Source organism: Aspergillus uvarum (genome assembly GCF_003184745.1).
Source record: "Aspergillus uvarum CBS 121591 unplaced genomic scaffold BO82scaffold_15, whole genome shotgun sequence".
In the NCBI taxonomy this organism is placed as follows: Eukaryota; Fungi; Ascomycota; class Eurotiomycetes; order Eurotiales; family Aspergillaceae; genus Aspergillus; species Aspergillus uvarum.
Window position 1 is genome coordinate 388661 of NW_020291312.1, and position 19338 is coordinate 407998.

The following is a 19338-nucleotide window of genomic DNA, read 5'->3' on the forward strand; positions in this document are numbered from 1 at the left end:
GGACTCCCCACTGGGTCGGCAGCCTCCGCGGAGCATCGGATTAATTCCCCAAAGACTCTCTCTCTCTCTTGATATCTTGCTTCAATCCTGCCCGGCATCGCAGGACCTCTATTCGACCTTTCGACCTTCTATCCTCTACGGCCCTCTCGCACTCTTAAGCGTGCACGAGGTCGCTGCTACCCCCTCACTTCCTGTCTCCTCCTCCATGGGTCGTGGACGCTGGGATGTATGAGCCATTGCATCTCTCCTTCGACGCCTATCCCAGCGTGGTTCCCCGAGTCAGGGTTCGAGGCGTTATGGCTCTCTTCCTAGCTGTCACAATTCTCTGGGCCCTGATCTGGTGAGTAGTCCCTCAGAGAACCTCGCAAATCACGTCTCGGGTGCACTAATCTTGTCTCAAGGCTGCTCTACCGTGCGTGGCAGGTCTGTCAGACGCCCAACGAAGTTCTTGTCGAAAAGCTGGGGCTCGACATTCCGCCACCCCCGGAAGTTACTCTAGAGGAAATTACAGCGCGTGAGATCCGGATAGCCTGGAAACAACCAGAGTTCCACAATTCGATCCACAAGCACATCATTCAACTAAATGGCGTCAAAGGTATTTCTCATTTAGAGATTATGATCCCTTCTTTCTCTGGTGCGGCTAACATTCTGTCAGTGGGCGAATCGAAACGAGCGGAGACTGCTGTCGAAATTCTAAATTTAGTCCCTGGAAGTATTTACCATATTTGTGTGCTCTCAGTCAGCGCCGCCAATTTTCAGACACCCAGCGCGATTATTCATGTGCGCACGAAATCTCTACCTCTCTCCCAGTCGCAGCAGAATGCGCCGGTCGGAAACCCTACCATCCGGGCCTCGATTCCCCGATCGACCGCAGGCCTGGCCGCTCCCGCGGCGCCTGTCATGGCGCGTGAGCATAGCGGAGGACAACTTCAGGCGAAGCGATCTACGGCCGGGCGGAAACCATCCCCTGCAGCTAGCACGACCGACATCGCTCACTCCAGTGCCGAGGATTTGCAGAAAATTACCGCCACTGACGACCATGATGAAACATTGGAGCAGCTTGCCGATCGATTGAAATCCCTGCAGCAGGAAAATGAAACCGTGGAAAAGCAGACCGCCGACGAAGAAGAAGAGCACATCGCTTTATTGAAAGAACTGGAGAAACAGCGTGATGAGCTGAAGAAGCGAGTGAAGGAGAAGGATGAAGCCAGCGGCGATTTGAAGAAACACGTCTACAAGTTGGAAAGCGTCAACCGCACTGTGCAAAGTGAAAAATCTAAACGTGAAAGACTCTTGCAGCAGAAAGAGTCCGAGCGAAAGAAACGCAAGGCCGACATCATTCGGTGGCAGGAGCAGGTTGAAAGCATGGCTCGTGAAGCTGCTGAGTCAAGACAGGAGAAGGCTCGAGTCGAAGAGGAAGCGAAACAGCGTGCAGACGAGATTCGGGAGAAGATCAATAAGGAGCAGTCAGAGATGAAGCTCATCGATGATGAGATCCAGGACAAGGGTGGTCGTGTCAAGAAACTTGAGGATGAAAGGAAGACTCACCAGGAGGCCGACAGTGAGGACGGAAAAGAGTTGGACAGAATTGATAATGAACGAGCACGGCAATGGGATGTCAAACTGAGCAACCTTCATGCTCGCTATGCCACTCTAGTCAGCCTTCATGCCCAGGTGAGTTTGCTCGAAGCCACCATTTTGCAACCTCGCACACTAACCGTCCCCTCAAGGCGCAGCAACAGTATCAAGAGGCTCAGGAACGCTTGAAATGGCTTACAACCCAGCGAAGCGGCAGCACAGGACCCTTTACTCTCCCAGCTCTCGATTTGGATCTCTCGAACACCGCAACCATCCGTCCCCGTCGGCATCGCAGTTCGCTTACCAGCAATGTTTCTTCGCCCATGAACTATACGTCCCTGGAGCCAACATTCTCCAGCAGCCTTGGCTACAATCCTCCCGTCACCAGCTCACCTACTTTTGGTCCCACCTCCGCATTTTTTAACATCACGAACGGAATGACTCTGCCGAGTTTGACCAGCCAATCTGACTCTCTGCATGGCTATCCAGCAGATCAGATTTCTCTCGGTGCCCCTCAAATGAGCCCTCGCGCAGACGCCTTACTACCCTCGGATCTTCTCGGCGATGAGGAGTCGCCTGAGCTTCCTCGTCCGGTTATCCGATCTCGTTTTCCCAACCTTGAGCAACCGGGCACCCAGCTCGAATTTCCCCCCGGCCCGCCGTCGCCCGATTCGCCCAACAACAGTCGTCCAGCAAGCCTCTTCGCCAGCCCTCATGAGAGCCAACCTCATTCTATTGAAGTCGAGCCTCAACCCACGAACGTAGGGGAAGCAGGTGAGGCGCCAAAGAGTGCCTCGCGGCGACTTTCTGGCCTCTTTGGCTTCCATCGTCCTCGCGGTAAAACTCTCGCCGATGAACCGCCCTTGCTAGGCAGCCTGAAACCAGGACAGAGTCAGTCATTCCCCCGTAATCTGGATGAGATGGATCCCATCGGTGCTAGACGTCGTCGGCTGAGCTATACAGGCAATTGGGCCAATCCGATGTCATTGTTCCCTCGAAGCAATACAGCCGGTGCCACAACTGACAGCTCGTCGGATCACCATCCATCTCGTCGCACTGCGTTCTCGAGTATCTTCTCTCCCAGTAGATTTGGCTTTGGCAGCGGTAGCAGCTTGCTCAAGTCCGGCGAGAATGCGGATCTCAGCACGGGATACAACCAATTCAGCCCCCGGCATGATCCCATCGATCCCGCTACAATTCTTGGGAAAGTGCGGCGAGAATCATTGTCTCCAAGGCCGTCTTCGACCTTCTCGTTCGACAATCACCTTCCCCATCCTTCGACAGATAACAGGCACTTTGGCTGGCCGTCAGCCGAGAAGCCCGGCCACCGTAGCCCCTTGGGATTTGATTGGGCGTCCCCCTCAACTTGGTCAAGGGTTCAATCCCGTCGGCCATCGATTCAGTACGGGTCTTCTGGTCACCTGCCTTTGAGCCTGACCGGTGAGCCCGATTTCCTCCAGGACTCGTCTTTTGAGCGGCAAGGACGCCCCTTGCAGGCTCCTATCGGCACCCGACCATCGTCTTCGCATCGGCCAGTTACTCCAAAGTTGAATCCGGCAGCGCCTTCGTTTAAGGCCATCTTCTCTTCCGGGAAGAAATCCGACAAGAGTAAGGAGAAAGACAAGGGCAAGGACCGGGAGTTAGAGGCACCGTTTGATTTTCCGATGGACGAAGGCTCTCCCTCGGAGTCGCGCGCTTCCCGGGATTCACGTTCTCTGTCTGCCCTTACCGGCGATTCGTACGAATCACTGGAGCGAATGCTTTCTGGGGGTTCATTGGACAATGCCAGCTCGAAGGAGTCATTTATCCGCAAGATCACCCGTAAAGGGAGCTCGAGTAAATTCACTTCGTGGAAGGATCGGTCTGGTCTCTTTTCCAAGCGGGGTGACACCGCGCAGGGAGATATCGATGAGGATACCCACGGTGAAGCGCTACTTGCCAAGAGCATTGACAGCACTGTCTCGAGCGCACCCTCTGCGGATAGATCTACCCGCAGCAGCTTGGGTTTTTTCAGTCGGATGTCGAGGAGGTCCGCTGCTAGCGAGACGAGCGAGCGTCCTAGCGAACAGGCCAGCGAGGCAGACGAAGATTCCGAGGCGGAGGATCATCATCATTCTTGATCATACTGCGTCGTGCAGCATTTATTCTCTCACTTATCCTATCCATAGATCAAGAGTGAGTCAGTCACTTGTCATTTACTTCTTTCGGCCTTTCCTAGCGCTGTAAGCTTCAGGGTTGGTGGTCATCACTTTTCAGTCTTTTCAGTCTTTCCTAGGCATATTTGGATTGCACATAATAATTTTCTTAAATGCATCATTGATTCATTCATTCATTCTTTCTTTCTTTCTTTCTTTGAAGGCACCATTCCTGATACAAAGATGGCGAAAAATAAACGAGCTCAGTATGTGTAAACCACTTCAACACTTTCTTCCAAGTGTCATTAGATATGTGTCCTGTACTGGATATAGAGTACTACCTCTGGTCAAGTTCTGTTCAAGGTTGCCGTTGCGCGGATAAAAAAGAGGAACCGCGGCCCTTCCCCCACCACTCAAATCTTCATCCCACCTTCAATCCCACCCTCGGCGGCTGCATCCTCATTATACATAGCCTCTCTCTATGATCATTGTATACATGCTTCCGTAGCCCTAACATACTCTCATATAGCGTCAAAATGGCAAACTCCAAGTACGATTCCCTCAAATTCTCACCCTGACATATCTTCTGCGCTAAAACCCTTCACAGATACGAGTATGTCAAGTCATTCGAACAACCCGATGTGTTGCTCCCCAACACATGGATTGTCGTTCGCATTGACGGTCGAGGGTTCCATAAGTCCGTTTATTCTTTCACTCATCTCTAAAGCTCATTACCTTCGTGGGGACGTGCAACGGCCACCCCGGATCCAGTCTCTGACCCCATTCCAGACTCTCCGATCGCTACGGCTTCGTCAAGCCCAACGACCGTCGGGCTCTCGATCTGATGAACGCCGCCGCCGTGGAGGTCATGAAGGAGCTTCCCGATCTATGTCTCGCGTACGGTGTCAGCGACGAGTACAGGTACCGTTGCAGTCTCCCCGCTACTAACGCATGGAGATCTTCCTAACCCTCTTCTTCCAGTTTTGCATTTCACCCCAGCTGCCAATTATTCGAGCGGCGGAGCGCGTAAGTTGCATCACCCCATTCGTCTTCTGAAAGCTCATCATCAATTGTTGGATGACTAGCAAACTGGTCACGACCATCGTGTCGACCTTCACAGCATACTATATCTATCTCTGGGGGACGTATTTCCCCGACACGCCGCTGCAGCCCGCGGCTCTTCCTTCGTTCGATGGGCGGGCGGTCATGTACCCGAGCTCGAGGATTTTGCGAGATTACATGAGCTGGAGACAGGTGGATTGTGAGTGCAGCCCCTCGGGTTTAGTCTGGCCGGGTATTGATGAGTGAGTCAGGTCATATCAATAACCTGTATAATACGACATTCTGGACCATGGTCCTGCAGGGTGGTATGAGCAATACGGATGCGGAGCAGGAGCTGAAGGTAAGTCCGGTCTCTTGTGGGATGGCTGGTGGAGAGGTTGATGCTTATGGGCATGGTAGGGCACTGTCTCATCGGACAAGAATGAGATTCTGTTCAAGCGGTTCGGGATCAACTACAACAATGAGGAGGAGATCTATAAAAAGGGCAGTGTGATTTATCGCCAGGTCTGTTTGGGTTTCCCGGTGTCATCTAGGAGTTTCTGATTAACTATCGGCGCAGTATCAACTCGAAGATGCACAGTCCAAGTCAGGGTCAGGCGATGCAGAGGATGAGGAGGATATCCCAAGCGCTCCGGCTTCGCGATCTCAGCAGGATAAGATCCGCAAATTGCGTCGGAAAGCGCAGGTGGTCGTCGACCATGTGGATCTCATCAAAGATGAATTCTGGCAGCGTCGGCCGTGGATCCTATCGGGCAGGCCGGGGAAATTGCCTACGGAGGCACAATAGGTTGAGTCATGTGTGATAGAGTCAAAAACAATGCGTTGATTTATGAATGGAATGTCAATGCCAAAATTTTACGAATCCAAGAACCAAGCAACAAGCCATGGGTATCTGTAAGAAGTCTAATGTGTGTACTGTATATATCCAACCTCCCGGAAGGGTTCTTCATTCCGCCGCTTGGGACTTTTTCACCTTTTTCGGTGCCTCATCTGTCGACGACTCCTCTCGCGTCTTCCTCTTCTTGCTCTCTTTTGGTGTCTTCTTCTCCTCCTTGGTCTTCTTGTCCTTGCGGTCCTTTTTCTTCTGGGCCTTCACTTTCACCCCCGTCTGCTCCTGCTCCTGCTCCTGCTCCGTCATCGGCGGCGTCGGATAATCCTCATACTGGGGCCGCGGCGCATCCTCCTCGCCCTCCGTCCGGCGCTTCAACAGCTTCGCAGCAGCCTTCTTCTCGCGCCTGAGCTTCCGATCCGCTCTGCGCGCCTCCCTCTCCTCCTTGCGCTTCATCTTCTCCTCGCGCTTCACGCGTCTCTCCTCCTTGCGCTTCCTCCGCTCTTCTTTCCGAGCCTTCCGCTCCTCCTTCGTCTCCTTCTTTTCCCTGTGGTTCTTCCCATTTTTATCACCATCATCAGCATCCCCATCCCTCTTCCTCTTCCTCTTCCCCTCCCCCTCTCCATCTCCCTTATGAATATCCCCAAGAGTACCCGCAACGACCTCCCCCCTGACAAAAAACCGATAAAGCTCGCTCGTCAGCGCGTTGGGCGCGCGCACGTCCGCGGCGGCCGTCGTCCGCGACGCCTCGCCGACGCCCTTCAGCGCGTCCTCGAACCCGCGCAGCCACCACTGGTTCGTGGGGTCCTTGGTGGTCTTGTTGCCGACGCCCGAGTTGCCCTTCCGGCGCGCTACGAGGATCGGCCGCGTCAGGCCCAGGCCTGAGGTGGCGCCCGGCCGGGCGTTGGGGTTCAGGGGATTGCCGGGGCCGGACCAGCCTAGTTTGAGGAGGATGGCTTGTGCGTCCATTTTTGGGGCGGGGTTGTGGGGTGTAAGATGTGGTGTGTGCTGTGTGCTGTGTGCTGTGTGCTGTGTGCTGTGGTGGTGGTGGTTAAGCGGGCATTTCTTGCGGATAGGTTGGGGGATTTCGTCTGTAATCGGATCGCGAGGTTGGTTTGGTTCCAGTTGTAGTCGGATCGTTCAGAGAGTGAAAACTCGCCCGTCTACCTAGTCGGTTTGCCAGAGAGTCTGAGATATAAGAGAGGAAGGAGATAGGGGAAGTTCAAGATGTAGAGACGGAGGGGAGGGAGAAGGTCGGTCAAGTTGAGAACCTTGAAAAATTATTTGAATTCCCGCGGATAAGAGACCGAATGATAAGCCTGGGTTCTGACGTGTGCACTACATGATTACCAACAAGGTGCAAGTTTTCAACAAGCGAGTCGCGTGGTCTAATGGTTATGATTTCTCGTTCACATCGCAAGAAGTGTTAGCTACTCTAGCGCCGAGAAGGCTCCCGGTTCGATCCCGGGCGCGACTATCTTTTTTTTCTTTTTTTTGGTGCTGCTTGGTTGGGGCTGTTTTCTGTGTGCTGGGAGAGAGATGAACTCGATTTATGTGTATGGTATGTTATGGTATGGGTATTGATTGTGCTGTTTTATGTTTTGTGAGGCTCATATGTAGTGATGACGGTGGTTTGGGTTCTTCTGTTGTATAATCGTCATGCCTTGGTGTGGTGGTTGGGCAAGGTGATAATATATCTACTTGCCGCGGTGCGGATGTACAGTCCGGTACCATTAGGTGGCCAATCGTGTTTTATCAGTGACCTAGCTTTAGTTATAGAATTGTCCAGGTCTCGTGATAGCATTGTATTTCCGTAGAAAATAGTAGTTACCTGTCACCCGAGGCATTTATGTGGACTGTTCTCAACACTTGCACATCGAAAACACAACCTGGCTTTGTTGTATAGGACTGTCGTTATATCAGTGGGCTTTCATGACAGTAGCCACAGCAATATAGGTTTGATGCTTCTAGCATTTCTGCAGAGACCTTCACCTCTAGCTGTACGGATATGAAAATACGAAAACCGGTTAAATAATGAAGCAGTGGGTTGGAGTGTGTGCATCCTCCGGCCTACTTGTACATGGCAGACCTGCATGGCAGCGACCCGATAGTGCGGTCCAAGTCATGCAAAGAAGGCGTCACCAGCCCTCGGCGTAAAAGCTACGCATCAAGCGACCCTAGTCCAGGCTGGATGCTCATTCTGCTGGTCGCGGAACAGGTCCTTCACCACCCTTCCACACACAGCCGACTATTGGAGCCATGCTCTATTCCATAATAGATAGGGTCGGCCATGCTCAGAGATTTAGTCTCAAGCATGGCACCTAATGGTCCGTCGGCTTCTAGAAAGCAAACCTCCACTGACTTACGGTAGGAACATGTAGGTAGCCGGATTCAGTAATCCCACCAGCCCCACACTCACATCACTATAGCGAGCCCTGCTATACCCATGTCTCCCACAGTCCATACATATAGAAGCCTCACCGGTGAGTACTGTACATTTATATGTCTCACCAAGTAAACTACCACCGTGCACGAGAGCTGCGAGCAAGTCATTGCCTCCTCCCCCGAGGGCTGGAAGCCTCCATTCTCCTGATTCAGACTCCTTCCCCGAGTCCGATATTATTCATCGAGCATGCGTTGGGTCTGCCGACTACAGCAGCTAGAGGTTAACTAGCTCCCGATCCGAGAATGGACATGCAGACGATGAATGCCCGCATGACATAGCTAGTCCCAGCCATCGATATATCACAGTGTGTGGTCATTAGAAGGCCCTGTTATAGGCCTATGACCTAGCATGTGCACAATACCGAAGCGTTCCCGCAAGCATTAGCAGGATTGGCCAGTGTTCTTCTCGACTCAAAACCTGGGATCAGACCTTCCGTTTTAAATGAGTACGTACTGTACCTTGCCTATCCCTGGCTCCGACTCCAGTGGGGTTTAGTGGAGCCTCCATTTCTGACAACCCACAAATCAGCCAGAAGGGACTCGGCCTAGTTGGTTGGTCCTGAGTTGATGCTTTCAAACCGACTAGTTTGATGCTAAGAGATGAATGTGTGTGCGTGTGTGCGTGTGTGCGTGTGTGCGTGTGTGCGTGTGGGCGTGAGGGGGTTTTGTGTGAACTGAAGTGGAGGAGGCAGATGCCAGGCAGTTCAGCACAGCCGCAGCAATATAAGACCCAAGAGACCCCAAGAATTTGCCGAGACTTTTTGTGCAATTTGCTCTCGAAACGAGGGGCTTAAGACAAGAGCAGTCATTATCATCAGTCTGAATATTCGCCTTTCAGACACAGTGAGCCACCTGCCGCTTGTCACCATCGATGATTCGGTGAAAGAGCATTAGTCAAGTCACGCGCTAAGTCATAAGGAGCGAGTAGTCGCTTGTCCTTCTACCAATGCGACCAAATCTATGAGAGAGAGAGAGAGTATGTGCGTGCGTGTGCGTGTAGTTATCTAGAATGTAGCACGAGCATCTCGTACATGCTCTACTGTGAGGTCAAGAGGTTCATGGGGACCAGAGTTGAGTTAGTGGTCGTCCCGGTTGCTCGTCGAGTCAAGCGGTGATTATCACCGAGTAAAAGCGAGCAATGGACCAGTCCAAGGAGAAAAGATCCACGTTGTTGGTGTTGAGTTTGGTGGGGGAAAGGGGAATGTGGAAAAGGAAAAAAAAAGGGCCTGGCCCCCAATCCCAATGTGGCTGGTGGTTCCCAGTCCGATCACTGTCTGTTCTGAGCGGGCAGTAACTGCAACTGGATCGGCAAGAAATCCAGGGGAAAACGATCTGTTGAACCCGGTGAAACTGACAACCCACCCAAGATGATGATCGAATCATGAAATCAACAAGAAGCGAAAGAGAGAAAGACAGAGGCGCCGCTCCCCACCACCTCGCATGAATCGTGGCAGGCTTGATAGGAGGGAGGAGGAAAACGTGGTTGTTTGGGATGCGGCTTGGTAAGGCGCCCAGACCTCGGGGGCGCTCGTTGGACCCTGGAATAGGATCGATAACAGTGAAGCAAACTGGAGGCGGTTTTGGGAAGGGTAAAACGGCGCTTATCCAAGGCCTGTGATATGGTACCAAACTCTGAACCATGAAGGCACATATGTATGCATGCCGCATGAGGGGCTGCAAGGCTGCTTGGATTTAGAAAAGGAGAGCCTCGGACGAGATTGTTCTACTCCGTACGTATGTACAAGTAAGGATATACCTAGATCACTTACTCCAGGCTGGAATCCGTAGTCGAAAAGGCAGGCAGTACCAAGCTCAGCTCCAGGCTCAGCTAAACAGAGAGCCCAGCCCAGGTCAATCCGACTCCGACTCCATGACTGCCCAAGGTTTGCGTTTGTCAAACCAACTGGCTTGCTTGGTTGACTGAAAACATCCAACAAATCACAAATACACGGGTGATTTCTCCGAAAATTACTTGTGTGACTCGAGTGGAGACTGATTCACTAATAGTTCTCTCTTATTGACCTGTTCGCAAGGAAAGTGCAAGAGAGGGAAACCTGAGCGTCCAAGAAGACGATATGAAATCGATTCGGGAGCTCCAATACTTCTATCCGAACCCATGGATGGACGTGTGCTTACGCGGCGCGTTGTCAGTGGTAACTTATCAAATTACCGGCACGACGATACCCTAAAACACAGCCGCGGCCGAGGAGAGAAACCATACGAGTAGTCTAACATATCGCTGAGCTCAGGGACTGACTACGATAGCCAGCCACTCTTCGCGCCAGGATCGCACTGCAGCAAGCAAGAATTGCCACACACCTCTTCTTTCAGCAAGACAAATGCATAATAGCAAGTCGATCTTATGGCTATCCTCTGCAGGAGTCCAGTGTCCCAGCGCCAGCAGATAGTTTCTTTGGATGACCATTCATCAACTCGAGGGATTGAGGGGTGGTTACGTTCTGGTGCAGAATGGCAAAATCTCATGTCAGAAGCTTGACGAGGGGGCACAAAGGGCCAGATGACCAAGACATGCGTGGCCGAACAAATTTTCTTGGATAATCTTAGTGGGGGCGGGGAAACAGGACGAACGGATTGAACAGTCCAGTCCGTCCAGCGCTTCGCAGCAGCATGCAGCAAACCACCCACTCACCATGGACCCGAGAGTCTGGGAAGCGGTGTAACGATCAACACGGGTCAGTCGAGCCTACAAGCCTTAATTACATCGAGGTCACAAGGCAACTCCCCTCCGTCAATCGGACGCTGACCGGGGGACCCGGCGCCAAGCGGGCGGATAACGATGGGCTCCAGGCTGTCGACCACGGAGGACAAGAGCAAGAACCTGCATATCTTGCATATGTAAACTGTACGCACTGCCTCCATGCATCAAGCTTAAGCAGCTGCGGCAATCCAGAGGATGAGAGTGGCTTCCCGGCCTGTGCTTCCTGTTTCACATACATACATGGGGTACTTTGAATTCGTGTCTTACTACTACCCCGGACTGCAGGTCAGGCACCTCGATGGGAGTTCATGAACCTGTGGTAGGCATACCCCATAATAAGCTTCCAGGGTTATCTGGTTATCACCCCCCCTTCATCATCCCGCCCTGAAAGACTGGATGTAACCTTAACTAACCCTGTCCGTGATCAAACGACACTAGACACGTCGGGGGAGACTAGAGATGACGAGATGCTGAAAGTAAAACTCTAAATCCACACAGGACTTTTGGCCATGGCCGTGGGTTCAGGATCCTTCCTTGAAGTTGCTTCCATCCTGATCGTCATCGTCGTTTCTTCGATATATCAGCACCACCGTGCTGGATCGGACTAACGAACATGAGTCAATTCTCCAACAGAGCCTCTCCCGAGCATGTTGTCAATTGCCACTTGAACCGTGAACCCGAGCATATCCTCGCTAAGAATGGGGAAGAGATCGACCCTGGTCTCCAGCTCGGAAACGGATGCACGCAATGCCGTATGAACTAGGCGATTCCCAATTCTGGCTGACAACCGTAAAAAAAAAAAAAACCGCCAATCCCAACCCTGTGGACTAATCAGTGAGTTAGTTGGTTAGTCAGTTGAGTCAGTTAGTGGATACGTAGTTGGCGTCTTCTAGGCTTGGGCGCTACGTTACCTACTATGTACTAGGTAGTAAACTACGGGCGAAAGCTGGAAGAGGGAGAAGCCCACGGCCGGAGCTGCGAGTTGAATCCTTCACCCAGCGATTTGGTAGACTAAATGCCGCGGTCTGTCTAACTGACGCCGCTGGCTGGGCCTGCCTGAGAATGCTGGCACCCCACCGCCAATCGGCCGGAGATATTGTTGCGCGTAGTGTCAGTGGCCCAGCGGTCCAGTTGCCCAAAGTGGTTCACAGGGAAACTTTCCTTCATTCAACTAAGTGTGGGAGACGGTCCGCATCCCGCCCGAAAGTCACTTTGCCTAAAGTTCTTTGGGGAAAGGGAAGGGAGGAGCCTGGAGGGAAAAGACCCATCCACGGTTCAATCGATGAATTCTATTCCTCGATCCATCTCTCTTGAGTCTTGAATCCATCTGCCCATGCTTCTTCCCTCGGCCCTGGTGGTGACCTTTTTCCCATCATTTAATCTTTTTGATTTCCTGGAGATTTTTTTTTTTTTTTTTTAGGTTGGTTTTTTGTTGTTGTTTTTCTGTGTCTCTTTTTTTCTTATTTATTTTTTCTTTTCCCAGTTTCTTCTTTCTCTCCTTGATGTTCTCTTTCCGGCCCTCTATATTTTTTTCTGGTTTCTTCCCCTTTCTTTGTTTCCCACCCCATCTCAAAACCCCCAGTGTTATACTTCCATGGCGGCCGATGGGAATGCTCCCGCTCAACCATGGTACACCTTCAATAATCCCGCGTTAGTCTACTGGTGATACCACCGATTCCTCGCCAACTTACCTTCTGCAATTGCAAGCGTTACGTTGGGAGGAACGGGGGCTGAAGTCTCCGCCAAGTATGCTCACATCGTAGCTAGATAGATCGAGCTTGGCCGTTACATATTACCACTCACATCACCTAGACCCAAACCGCCTGTCAACAACACCTGGCACGAAATGCTTTGTGAAATGTTTGTCCTTGGCTGTTGATGTAGGGCGTGAATGATATGATTCCCGTAGGTTGAAAAGTATGTATAGCTTATTGTCATGGATTTTCCTTTTACAGATGCTCTTAGATAAAAAAGAAAAAAAGAGAAAAAAAAACACTCCCCCCCCCCATCGAAGATATAATGAAATTGCCAAAGGGAGGGGAGGGCATGGATAAAAATGGTAAATAGCAGCAGGCGCTAAAAGATCCGCCTAAAAGCAGTGGGTTCAGCGTCTATGCTGGATAGGGAAACAGAATGACCAGCATGTGGTGTGGCAGGGCCTAAAGTATGTTAGTTTGGTGCGGTTAGTCGGTATGGCCAGTACACATGCGGGCATGGTACACTGTCAGGACCGTGTGCGTTCCATCAGCAATGATTGCTTTCGTGAATCTAGGAGAAATTAAAGATCGAGTCGGGCCCGACTACTCGGTAGTATTTCTACTCTTGTGATGAAAATGAAGATAGTGGTGATGTTGATGGTGATGGTGGTGATAATGATGGTGATCATAAGGTGTAGTCTAAGGTTGACTCTCTTAGGCTCATCCACAGCTGAGCCTCTAAATTGTAAGTAGATAAAGTAAAGTACGTAGTGTCTAAGATATCCATGATCTATCTATTCGTCTCGTTTAATGCCAGAAAAAAAAAAAAAAGAAGCTCTCCAGATCCCATAGATACTAGAGCAGCCCCTGTACCATGGTTGATAGAGGGGCTTTACTCTGGGGAATAGCCAATAAGCTCTGGAAGTTTCCCTTAGTCATGGCCGGCCCCGACACATCCTCAGCCCATCGTCCATCGTTGTTCTCGGTTCGGAGTCGATTTTGGTTAGGTAGTGACTGACTGAGGGCTAGTTAGATTTCTACGTACTATGTAAGCACTGTACTGTACATACATAATAGTACCTACCTTCATACCTTACATACCAACCAACATGCTACAACTACTCACCTAGTACAGTACTTAGTTATAGTACTCTTCTTCTTATTTGCTGTATGAATTGATACACATCTAAGCCTCTCTCTCCCGCAACGGCTCTCCAGCAGAATCAAACAAACGAAGGATTCATCGTATGTCGCTCTAACATCTAAATTCATTCTAGCAATTCTCAGGCCTTCCACTGCAACCGCGCGCACTCTTTCCCTCCCCCCCCCCGCCTTCGCGCCCGTGGGCCCAACGGGAATGACAAGACAGCGGCTGTAACAACCTTAAAGCCAGGGTTGTTGGTTGCTTCAATGCTTTGGCCTTTTCCCTTTCATCCTCATCTCCATCGTCAACCCTTTTCTCCTGTTCTGTTCGGTTCCTCTTGTGCTTTGGTTCCTTTTCCCTTTGCCATTTCCGCCCTCCTCTCTCTGCTCTTAACTACCCCTTGACCTCTGCTCTTCAGTCTCGTGAATATTTTTGAAATTCTCCTCCTTTCCCCTCCCTCCCCCAGCTCGTTGCAATTGATCCCGCTCGGGACAGTTTGGTCCTTTAGATCCCACAGATAGTGGCTTCGGACGGACAGAGATTAGTGACGGTTCTCGACTTTCATACCATACCACAGGGCCCCGTGACCGCCATTCTCATTCTCATTCTCAGTGTCATTGCTCTTCCATTGTCCATCGTCCTCCTCTTCTTCTTCAGGTTGTGGTGTTCCCCGACGAATCTCCCAGCCAAACTACGCGGGGGCTCCATCAGGGACATCATTTTCCTCTTTGGTCTCGTTCTGTTGGTCCAGATCAAATAGAATTGATTGCAAATCAATCGATCTCTGCATGTGCGTGCGTGCCTGCTGTGGGACTGGATGTTGGAGATTCTACTAGCCTTCTGTCGTTTTTCCCTACTCAAATTTTCCTTTGCTTTTCCTGCCTTGCACGATTTCCTCACCCTCTCCGATCTCTTGTTATTCATTTGGGTCAACGAACGGCCTACCGCCCGCCCTGCCCCTCTTTGGTGGATCTGTATACTCTGAGATCAATTTCTACCTGCTTTGGTCCTCCTCATTGCTACTCTATGTACACTCTGACCGTCGAACTATATTTTCTGCTTCCAGCTCACATACATCTGGTGGGTTAACGGCTGTTCTTGGCCGTTGCTGCCCCTAATCAAGACTCTCCGCGTGCAATTCACTCGTACGCCGTCTGCTGCACCAACTGAGAGAAGTCTCCTTCTGACGATCTTTCCTCTCCTGGCCTCTACAGCCTATTCGGTCTACCTGAATGTTCGGGAACGAACAGGCTGTACATCATTCAACCGCTATGGCATCGCCTACTCGCAATTATTATACTTCTCCAGCAACGGCCCCCGCTGAGATAGCTCGCTCCAGGCAAAACTCAGATGTGATGGAGATTTACGGCATCACAGACCGCGAAAACCTAGAGCATAGTGCCGTCGATAGTAATGCTGCCAACCGCAATGGGTCTCCGAGCATGAGTAGTACTTACAGCAAGTAACGCTCCCCATTCCATCCCCCAATCCTGTTGAAAATCTGCCGCAATTAAGTGACTAATCTCCGAGCACGGCCATTCCGTGGCTCTCTGTGGTCTAGGCTCTCACAGAATTACCCCCCGTATGAAGAAAATGGCCGGATGTATCATGGTTTCCGGAAAGGAGTCTACATGTTACCATGCGACGAGCAGGAGCAGGACCGCCTCGACATCTTCCACAAGCTGTTCACGGAAGCGCGAAAATCGGACGGTCTAATCTATGCCCCGCACCCTTCGAATGGACGGTTCTTAGACCTGGGCTGCGGCACGGGTATCTGGGCCATTGATGTGGCACATAAGTATCCCAAGGCCCATGTGGTCGGAGTTGACCTCGCGCAAATACAGCCTGACAATCACCCTGAAAACTGTCATTTCTTTGCGCCATTCGATTTCGAGGGTCCCTGGGCCATGGGGGAGGATTCTTGGGATCTAATTCACCTGCAAATGGGCTGTGGCAGCGTTGTGGGCTGGCCAAACCTCTACCAAAAGATCTTTGCGCACCTTGCACCGGGCGCTTGGTTCGAGCAGGTGGAAATCGATTTTGAGCCACGCTGCAATAACCGTCCTTTGGAGGAACTGGCTATGTGGCACTGGTATCAATACTTGAAGCAAGCAACACAGGATACAATGCGACCAATAGCACACAATTCTCACGAGACGATCAAGCAGCTCGAGGAAGCTGGCTTTACGCAAATCAACCATCAAATCGTGGGCCTACCGCTCAACCCGTGGATCCCTGATAAGCACGAGAGCAAGGTCGCCCGGTGGTACAATCTGGCAATCTCAGAGAGTATTGAGTCTCTCGGTCTGGCACCATTCAGCCGGGTCTTCCAGTGGCCCGTGGACAAAATCAGGCGCATCTCTGAGGAGGTGAAATCCGAAGCCTTTAACCCAGACATACATGCTTGGAACCTCTTACATATCTATCAAGCGCGAAAGCCCTTTCCCAATTGACACTACTGGGTTGATGGTCAATGCAGGACTGATTCAAAAACATACGCTGATTTTGAAGTTTGCGTGCGGTTCTCGACATGGACGGCGGTGTATGACACCGTTCACGGCATCCATGTTCGCTTCTTATTTGCTAGGTGTTGTGGTAGAGTCATGCATTGACCCGTCTTTCCCTGCATCTTCCAGCTTGTGTGGACATGCATCTCTGCATTGCAGTTGAGTTGGTTGACTTGACAGCACCCGACTGTCTCGCACATCGCAATGAAGTTCGCGAGAGGCTCATCAAGTTTTCAGTTGCGCTCCGTGTTGGCTCCTGCTCAATTGACAACGGAGCGGAATGCATCCCTAGGATCAATGCAAAATGCAAGGGAGATCTATCCTACCTGCATTTCCGGCTTGCATAGGCGGTGCAACTCATCGGATCCTTTGGCAGCATACATGCTGAAAGTCTTTCCGTGGCATCTTCCCGTGGAGGCCGCTGCCTGGGGACTTGAACTGGGAAAGGCCCAGCAGAGTGCCGCATCCGTTCTGAATGTTAGTCAGATCCGAGTTCTATTGGACATGCCCGTGGCCGATTTGAGGGTCCGAGCGTCTGTAGAATATTCACGGAATAGTTTACCGACATTCACTGGTCCAAGCATTGAGGGCAATACTCCATTTTTTGATTACGGGAACCCCTTGACAAAGCTAGAGGCCGCGACCATGCAGAGCATTCTTTGCACTATCCCCTTGACAAATGGGGAAGAAAAGCATACAAGGGAACTATAAACCATGTCTCTGTGAGGAGCTTATCAGGTCTTCTTTCTTCCAACCCAGAAACTCCCATCAATCAACTCCGTAAGTATACCGAGTGCCAGATCCTTGCTTTTTTCGCCAAACGCCCAGCAACCTCCAAAGAATAACCTAGCTGACATGCTATGATATAGTAAAGCACAAACAGAAATGACTCACAGATCCATGGCAAATCGTGCGACACAAGGGATCAGGAGCACAAGATGGACTGATCAGCGCCGCCGGCCTTTTTGGCCCCGTGTAGTACCATTCTTACCGCTTGCAGTGCTTTCCTTTTCTCCCTCACTATTCGTGTTCATCCAGTCTCGACCTGCACCTGGACTGCGTCGCCTCATAGTGCCTGGACCGACAGCTACGATCTCTTCTTCGCTTTCGCTATCGGAGATGTCGAGCAGGACCGGCATCCGAAATGATGTGATTTCCTCCTCATCAGTGCCAGTTTTGATGGGCTCAATGGTGAGCACATCGGGAACTTCGTCTTCCTGATCCAGACGACGTTGGTGGATTTCTTCTGCTGGGTGAATGTCGAACTCGTCTTCGCGTTCGACGTACTCCACATTCTCCTCAACCTCACCGAAATCAGGCGCCAGCGCTGACCATTTCTGGGGAGTCACTATTGACCAAGTATAGATGCAGCCGGATTCCAGACCACAAGCTACGACCATCGGGCGACCAGGATGCCACTCTACCACCCCCAGCTCCTCCCGGGGACCCTCCAGGATTTTGACCAAAGACCCGTGACTCCGTTCCCATACGTAGATGTCGGGGTTCATGAATGTGGATGCCGTCACGAATTCTCCGGTCGAAGAAAAAGTGACGTGATTCCAGCTCAATCGATTAACTACATCCTGGAACTTGTGTTCCACCTGGAGTTTGATGTTGCTGGGCTCCAGATCAATGCCGAGCTGCGAGAGGTCCGGCATGAGAATCGTGCGTATCACGCGATCGGAGCTGTTCACCAACAGGTCCCGGCCATTGCTGGCTAGACGAAGTAGAATCACTACTCCATTGCACAGACGAGTAGAATGGATAGTGGTGCACGTCTGGGTCTCTATGATGTTGATCCAGCCCTTCGACGTGCCTGCTATGATATGATTCCCTAGGGCGGTGAAAATGGTCACACAGGTCGAGTGCTTTGCATCTTGTGCAGCTTGTTTAGCAGCAGCCGCGGCGTCAAGCTCCTCGCCTTTGGCGGGAGGCGGACGGAAAGGTGCAGAAGGGAGAATGCGCTTGACAGGTTTAGAGGAGGAGACGTCGACAAGAACGGGCTGATCTTCGAACAGAGAGGCGACAAAGAGTAAACTAGACGAAGAGGGATATTAGTCGACAATGCGATATGGATTGACAGGGGAGTCTCGTACTGGTTATAAGGATGTAGTTCGGCGATATATACAGGCGCCTCGAAGCGAACGGTGCGAACTCGGGAACCATCTTTCAGATCCCACAAGATACATTTCCAGTCCTGAGAGGAGCTTAGAAGATATCTACCGTCTCTCGACCAGCTAGATTCCCCAATCAGATTAGTTCCTTTTGTCCAAACCATGCAGACGAGAAAGGTTCCGTACCTCAGTGATTGGATCTGTCTGGTATGACCGCGTAGCTTGCGTGCTACCCCATTGGTTTCCACGTCAAAAATGACCACTGTACCATCCACCTAAGGCTGAAGATTACTATAACGGTTTGAAAGAAACACGCGATTTGCGGTATGCTTGTGATGAGTAGACCAACCCGACCGGACGCCAAATAATCTCCCTTGCGGTTAAATCGTAGACACGTAGCATGGCCGCTTCCTGTCAAAGTCAGCGCTAGAATCGAGCAGTGATGCCAAGGGCGAAACATACTAAGCTTTTCCGATAATGTGTCGGGATAGTCCTGGGCGAGGACGAAGGGATCAATGAGGGACAAATTCATAGCGTAGTGTTGAATGACCGAGCCGCGGCTCAGAGACCAATGATGGTATTTAGAGCGTCATGCAAGGGAAATATGAAAAGCGATCCCAGCCTGCAGAGAAAGGCCGGGAGAGGATTGCGAAAGGGACCATGCAGGATTACCAGTAGCAAGTTGCTATTGTTATTCACCAAGCAGGCGGGGGGGAGAGAGGGGAGAGGAAACCGAGCGACCGAGATCTTCTATATTCGTATTTCAAAGGTGGAAGATGCAGCAGAAAGATGGAAAGCGGGTGGCGGGCGGTGAGAAAGGGTCCTTTGAAGTGAGGGCGGCTGACTCCACTTTACTTTCACTGTAAGCAAGCTGATTGGCTACCACCTTATTTCCTGGGCTTAGTGTGAATGAGTTATAAAGCCGGGTGAGTTAGCGCGACGAGGTGCGGCTCAGAAAACTCGTTGCCCCATTGCCGACTAACCTGACGTCCATTCATCTCCCTTCCATCACCTCGACACGCCTTCCCTCCATCATATCCCCCCCCACGACCATCGCGTTTTGCATCGCGATATCACCTATACGGCACTGAGATATCGCCAAGCACGA

The 19338-nt window shown here is 51.3% G+C and overlaps 7 protein-coding genes and 1 non-coding gene across 8 annotated transcripts; 6 read left to right on the forward strand and 2 right to left on the reverse strand.

Annotated features, from left to right (window-relative positions):
- Positions 1–1343: 1343 nt before the first annotated feature.
- BO82DRAFT_38841 (Fibronectin type III domain protein) lies at positions 1344–3847 on the forward strand. The gene has a single exon (XM_025638385.1). It carries the CDS (start codon positions 1611–1613, stop codon positions 3696–3698), a length of 2088 nt encoding a protein of 695 aa, XP_025493891.1. The 5' UTR covers positions 1344–1610; the 3' UTR covers positions 3699–3847.
- A 402-nt stretch (positions 3848–4249) lies between these two features.
- Positions 4250–5607, forward strand: BO82DRAFT_390790 (tRNA guanylyltransferase; the record flags this gene model as incomplete). The annotated part of the gene is made up of 8 exons (XM_025638534.1): positions 4250–4263; positions 4321–4410; positions 4503–4634; positions 4695–4739; positions 4799–4974; positions 5027–5115; positions 5175–5279; positions 5335–5607. 8 exons carry the CDS (start codon positions 4250–4252, stop codon positions 5560–5562), a joined length of 879 nt encoding a protein of 292 aa, XP_025493892.1. The 3' UTR covers positions 5563–5607.
- Positions 5583–6857, reverse strand: BO82DRAFT_352751 (uncharacterized protein). Its single transcript, XM_025634779.1, has one exon. The coding sequence runs from the start codon at positions 6571–6573 to the stop codon at positions 5722–5724; it is 852 nt and encodes a 283-aa protein (XP_025493893.1). The 5' UTR covers positions 6574–6857; the 3' UTR covers positions 5583–5721.
- Positions 6858–6981: 124 nt separating this feature from the next.
- On the forward strand, positions 6982–7081 carry BO82DRAFT_t105. Its single transcript has one exon. It is a non-coding gene; the product is annotated as a tRNA-Val (tRNA).
- Positions 7082–10677: 3596 nt separating this feature from the next.
- Positions 10678–11531, forward strand: BO82DRAFT_363258 (uncharacterized protein; the record flags this gene model as incomplete). Its single annotated transcript, XM_025636892.1, has 4 exons — positions 10678–10912; positions 11054–11087; positions 11267–11283; positions 11353–11531. The coding sequence occupies 4 exons, from the start codon at positions 10678–10680 to the stop codon at positions 11529–11531; spliced, it is 465 nt and encodes a 154-aa protein (XP_025493894.1).
- Positions 11532–14880: 3349 nt separating this feature from the next.
- Positions 14881–16062, forward strand: BO82DRAFT_400446 (class I SAM-dependent methyltransferase; the record flags this gene model as incomplete). Its single annotated transcript, XM_025639182.1, has 2 exons — positions 14881–15071; positions 15171–16062. 2 exons carry the CDS (start codon positions 14881–14883, stop codon positions 16060–16062), a joined length of 1083 nt encoding a protein of 360 aa, XP_025493895.1.
- A 129-nt stretch (positions 16063–16191) lies between these two features.
- BO82DRAFT_38893 (uncharacterized protein) lies at positions 16192–16945 on the forward strand. Its single transcript, XM_025638416.1, has one exon. The coding sequence runs from the start codon at positions 16321–16323 to the stop codon at positions 16825–16827; it is 507 nt and encodes a 168-aa protein (XP_025493896.1). The 5' UTR covers positions 16192–16320; the 3' UTR covers positions 16828–16945.
- BO82DRAFT_382200 (Set1-mediated histone H3-K4 methylation subunit Swd1) lies at positions 16764–18959 on the reverse strand. Its single transcript, XM_025637912.1, has 5 exons — positions 18693–18959; positions 18580–18641; positions 18417–18505; positions 18213–18353; positions 16764–18153 (listed from the first exon to the last, which is right to left on the reverse strand). The coding sequence occupies exons 1-5, from the start codon at positions 18760–18762 to the stop codon at positions 17064–17066; spliced, it is 1452 nt and encodes a 483-aa protein (XP_025493897.1). The 5' UTR covers positions 18763–18959; the 3' UTR covers positions 16764–17063.
- Positions 18960–19338: the final 379 nt, after the last annotated feature.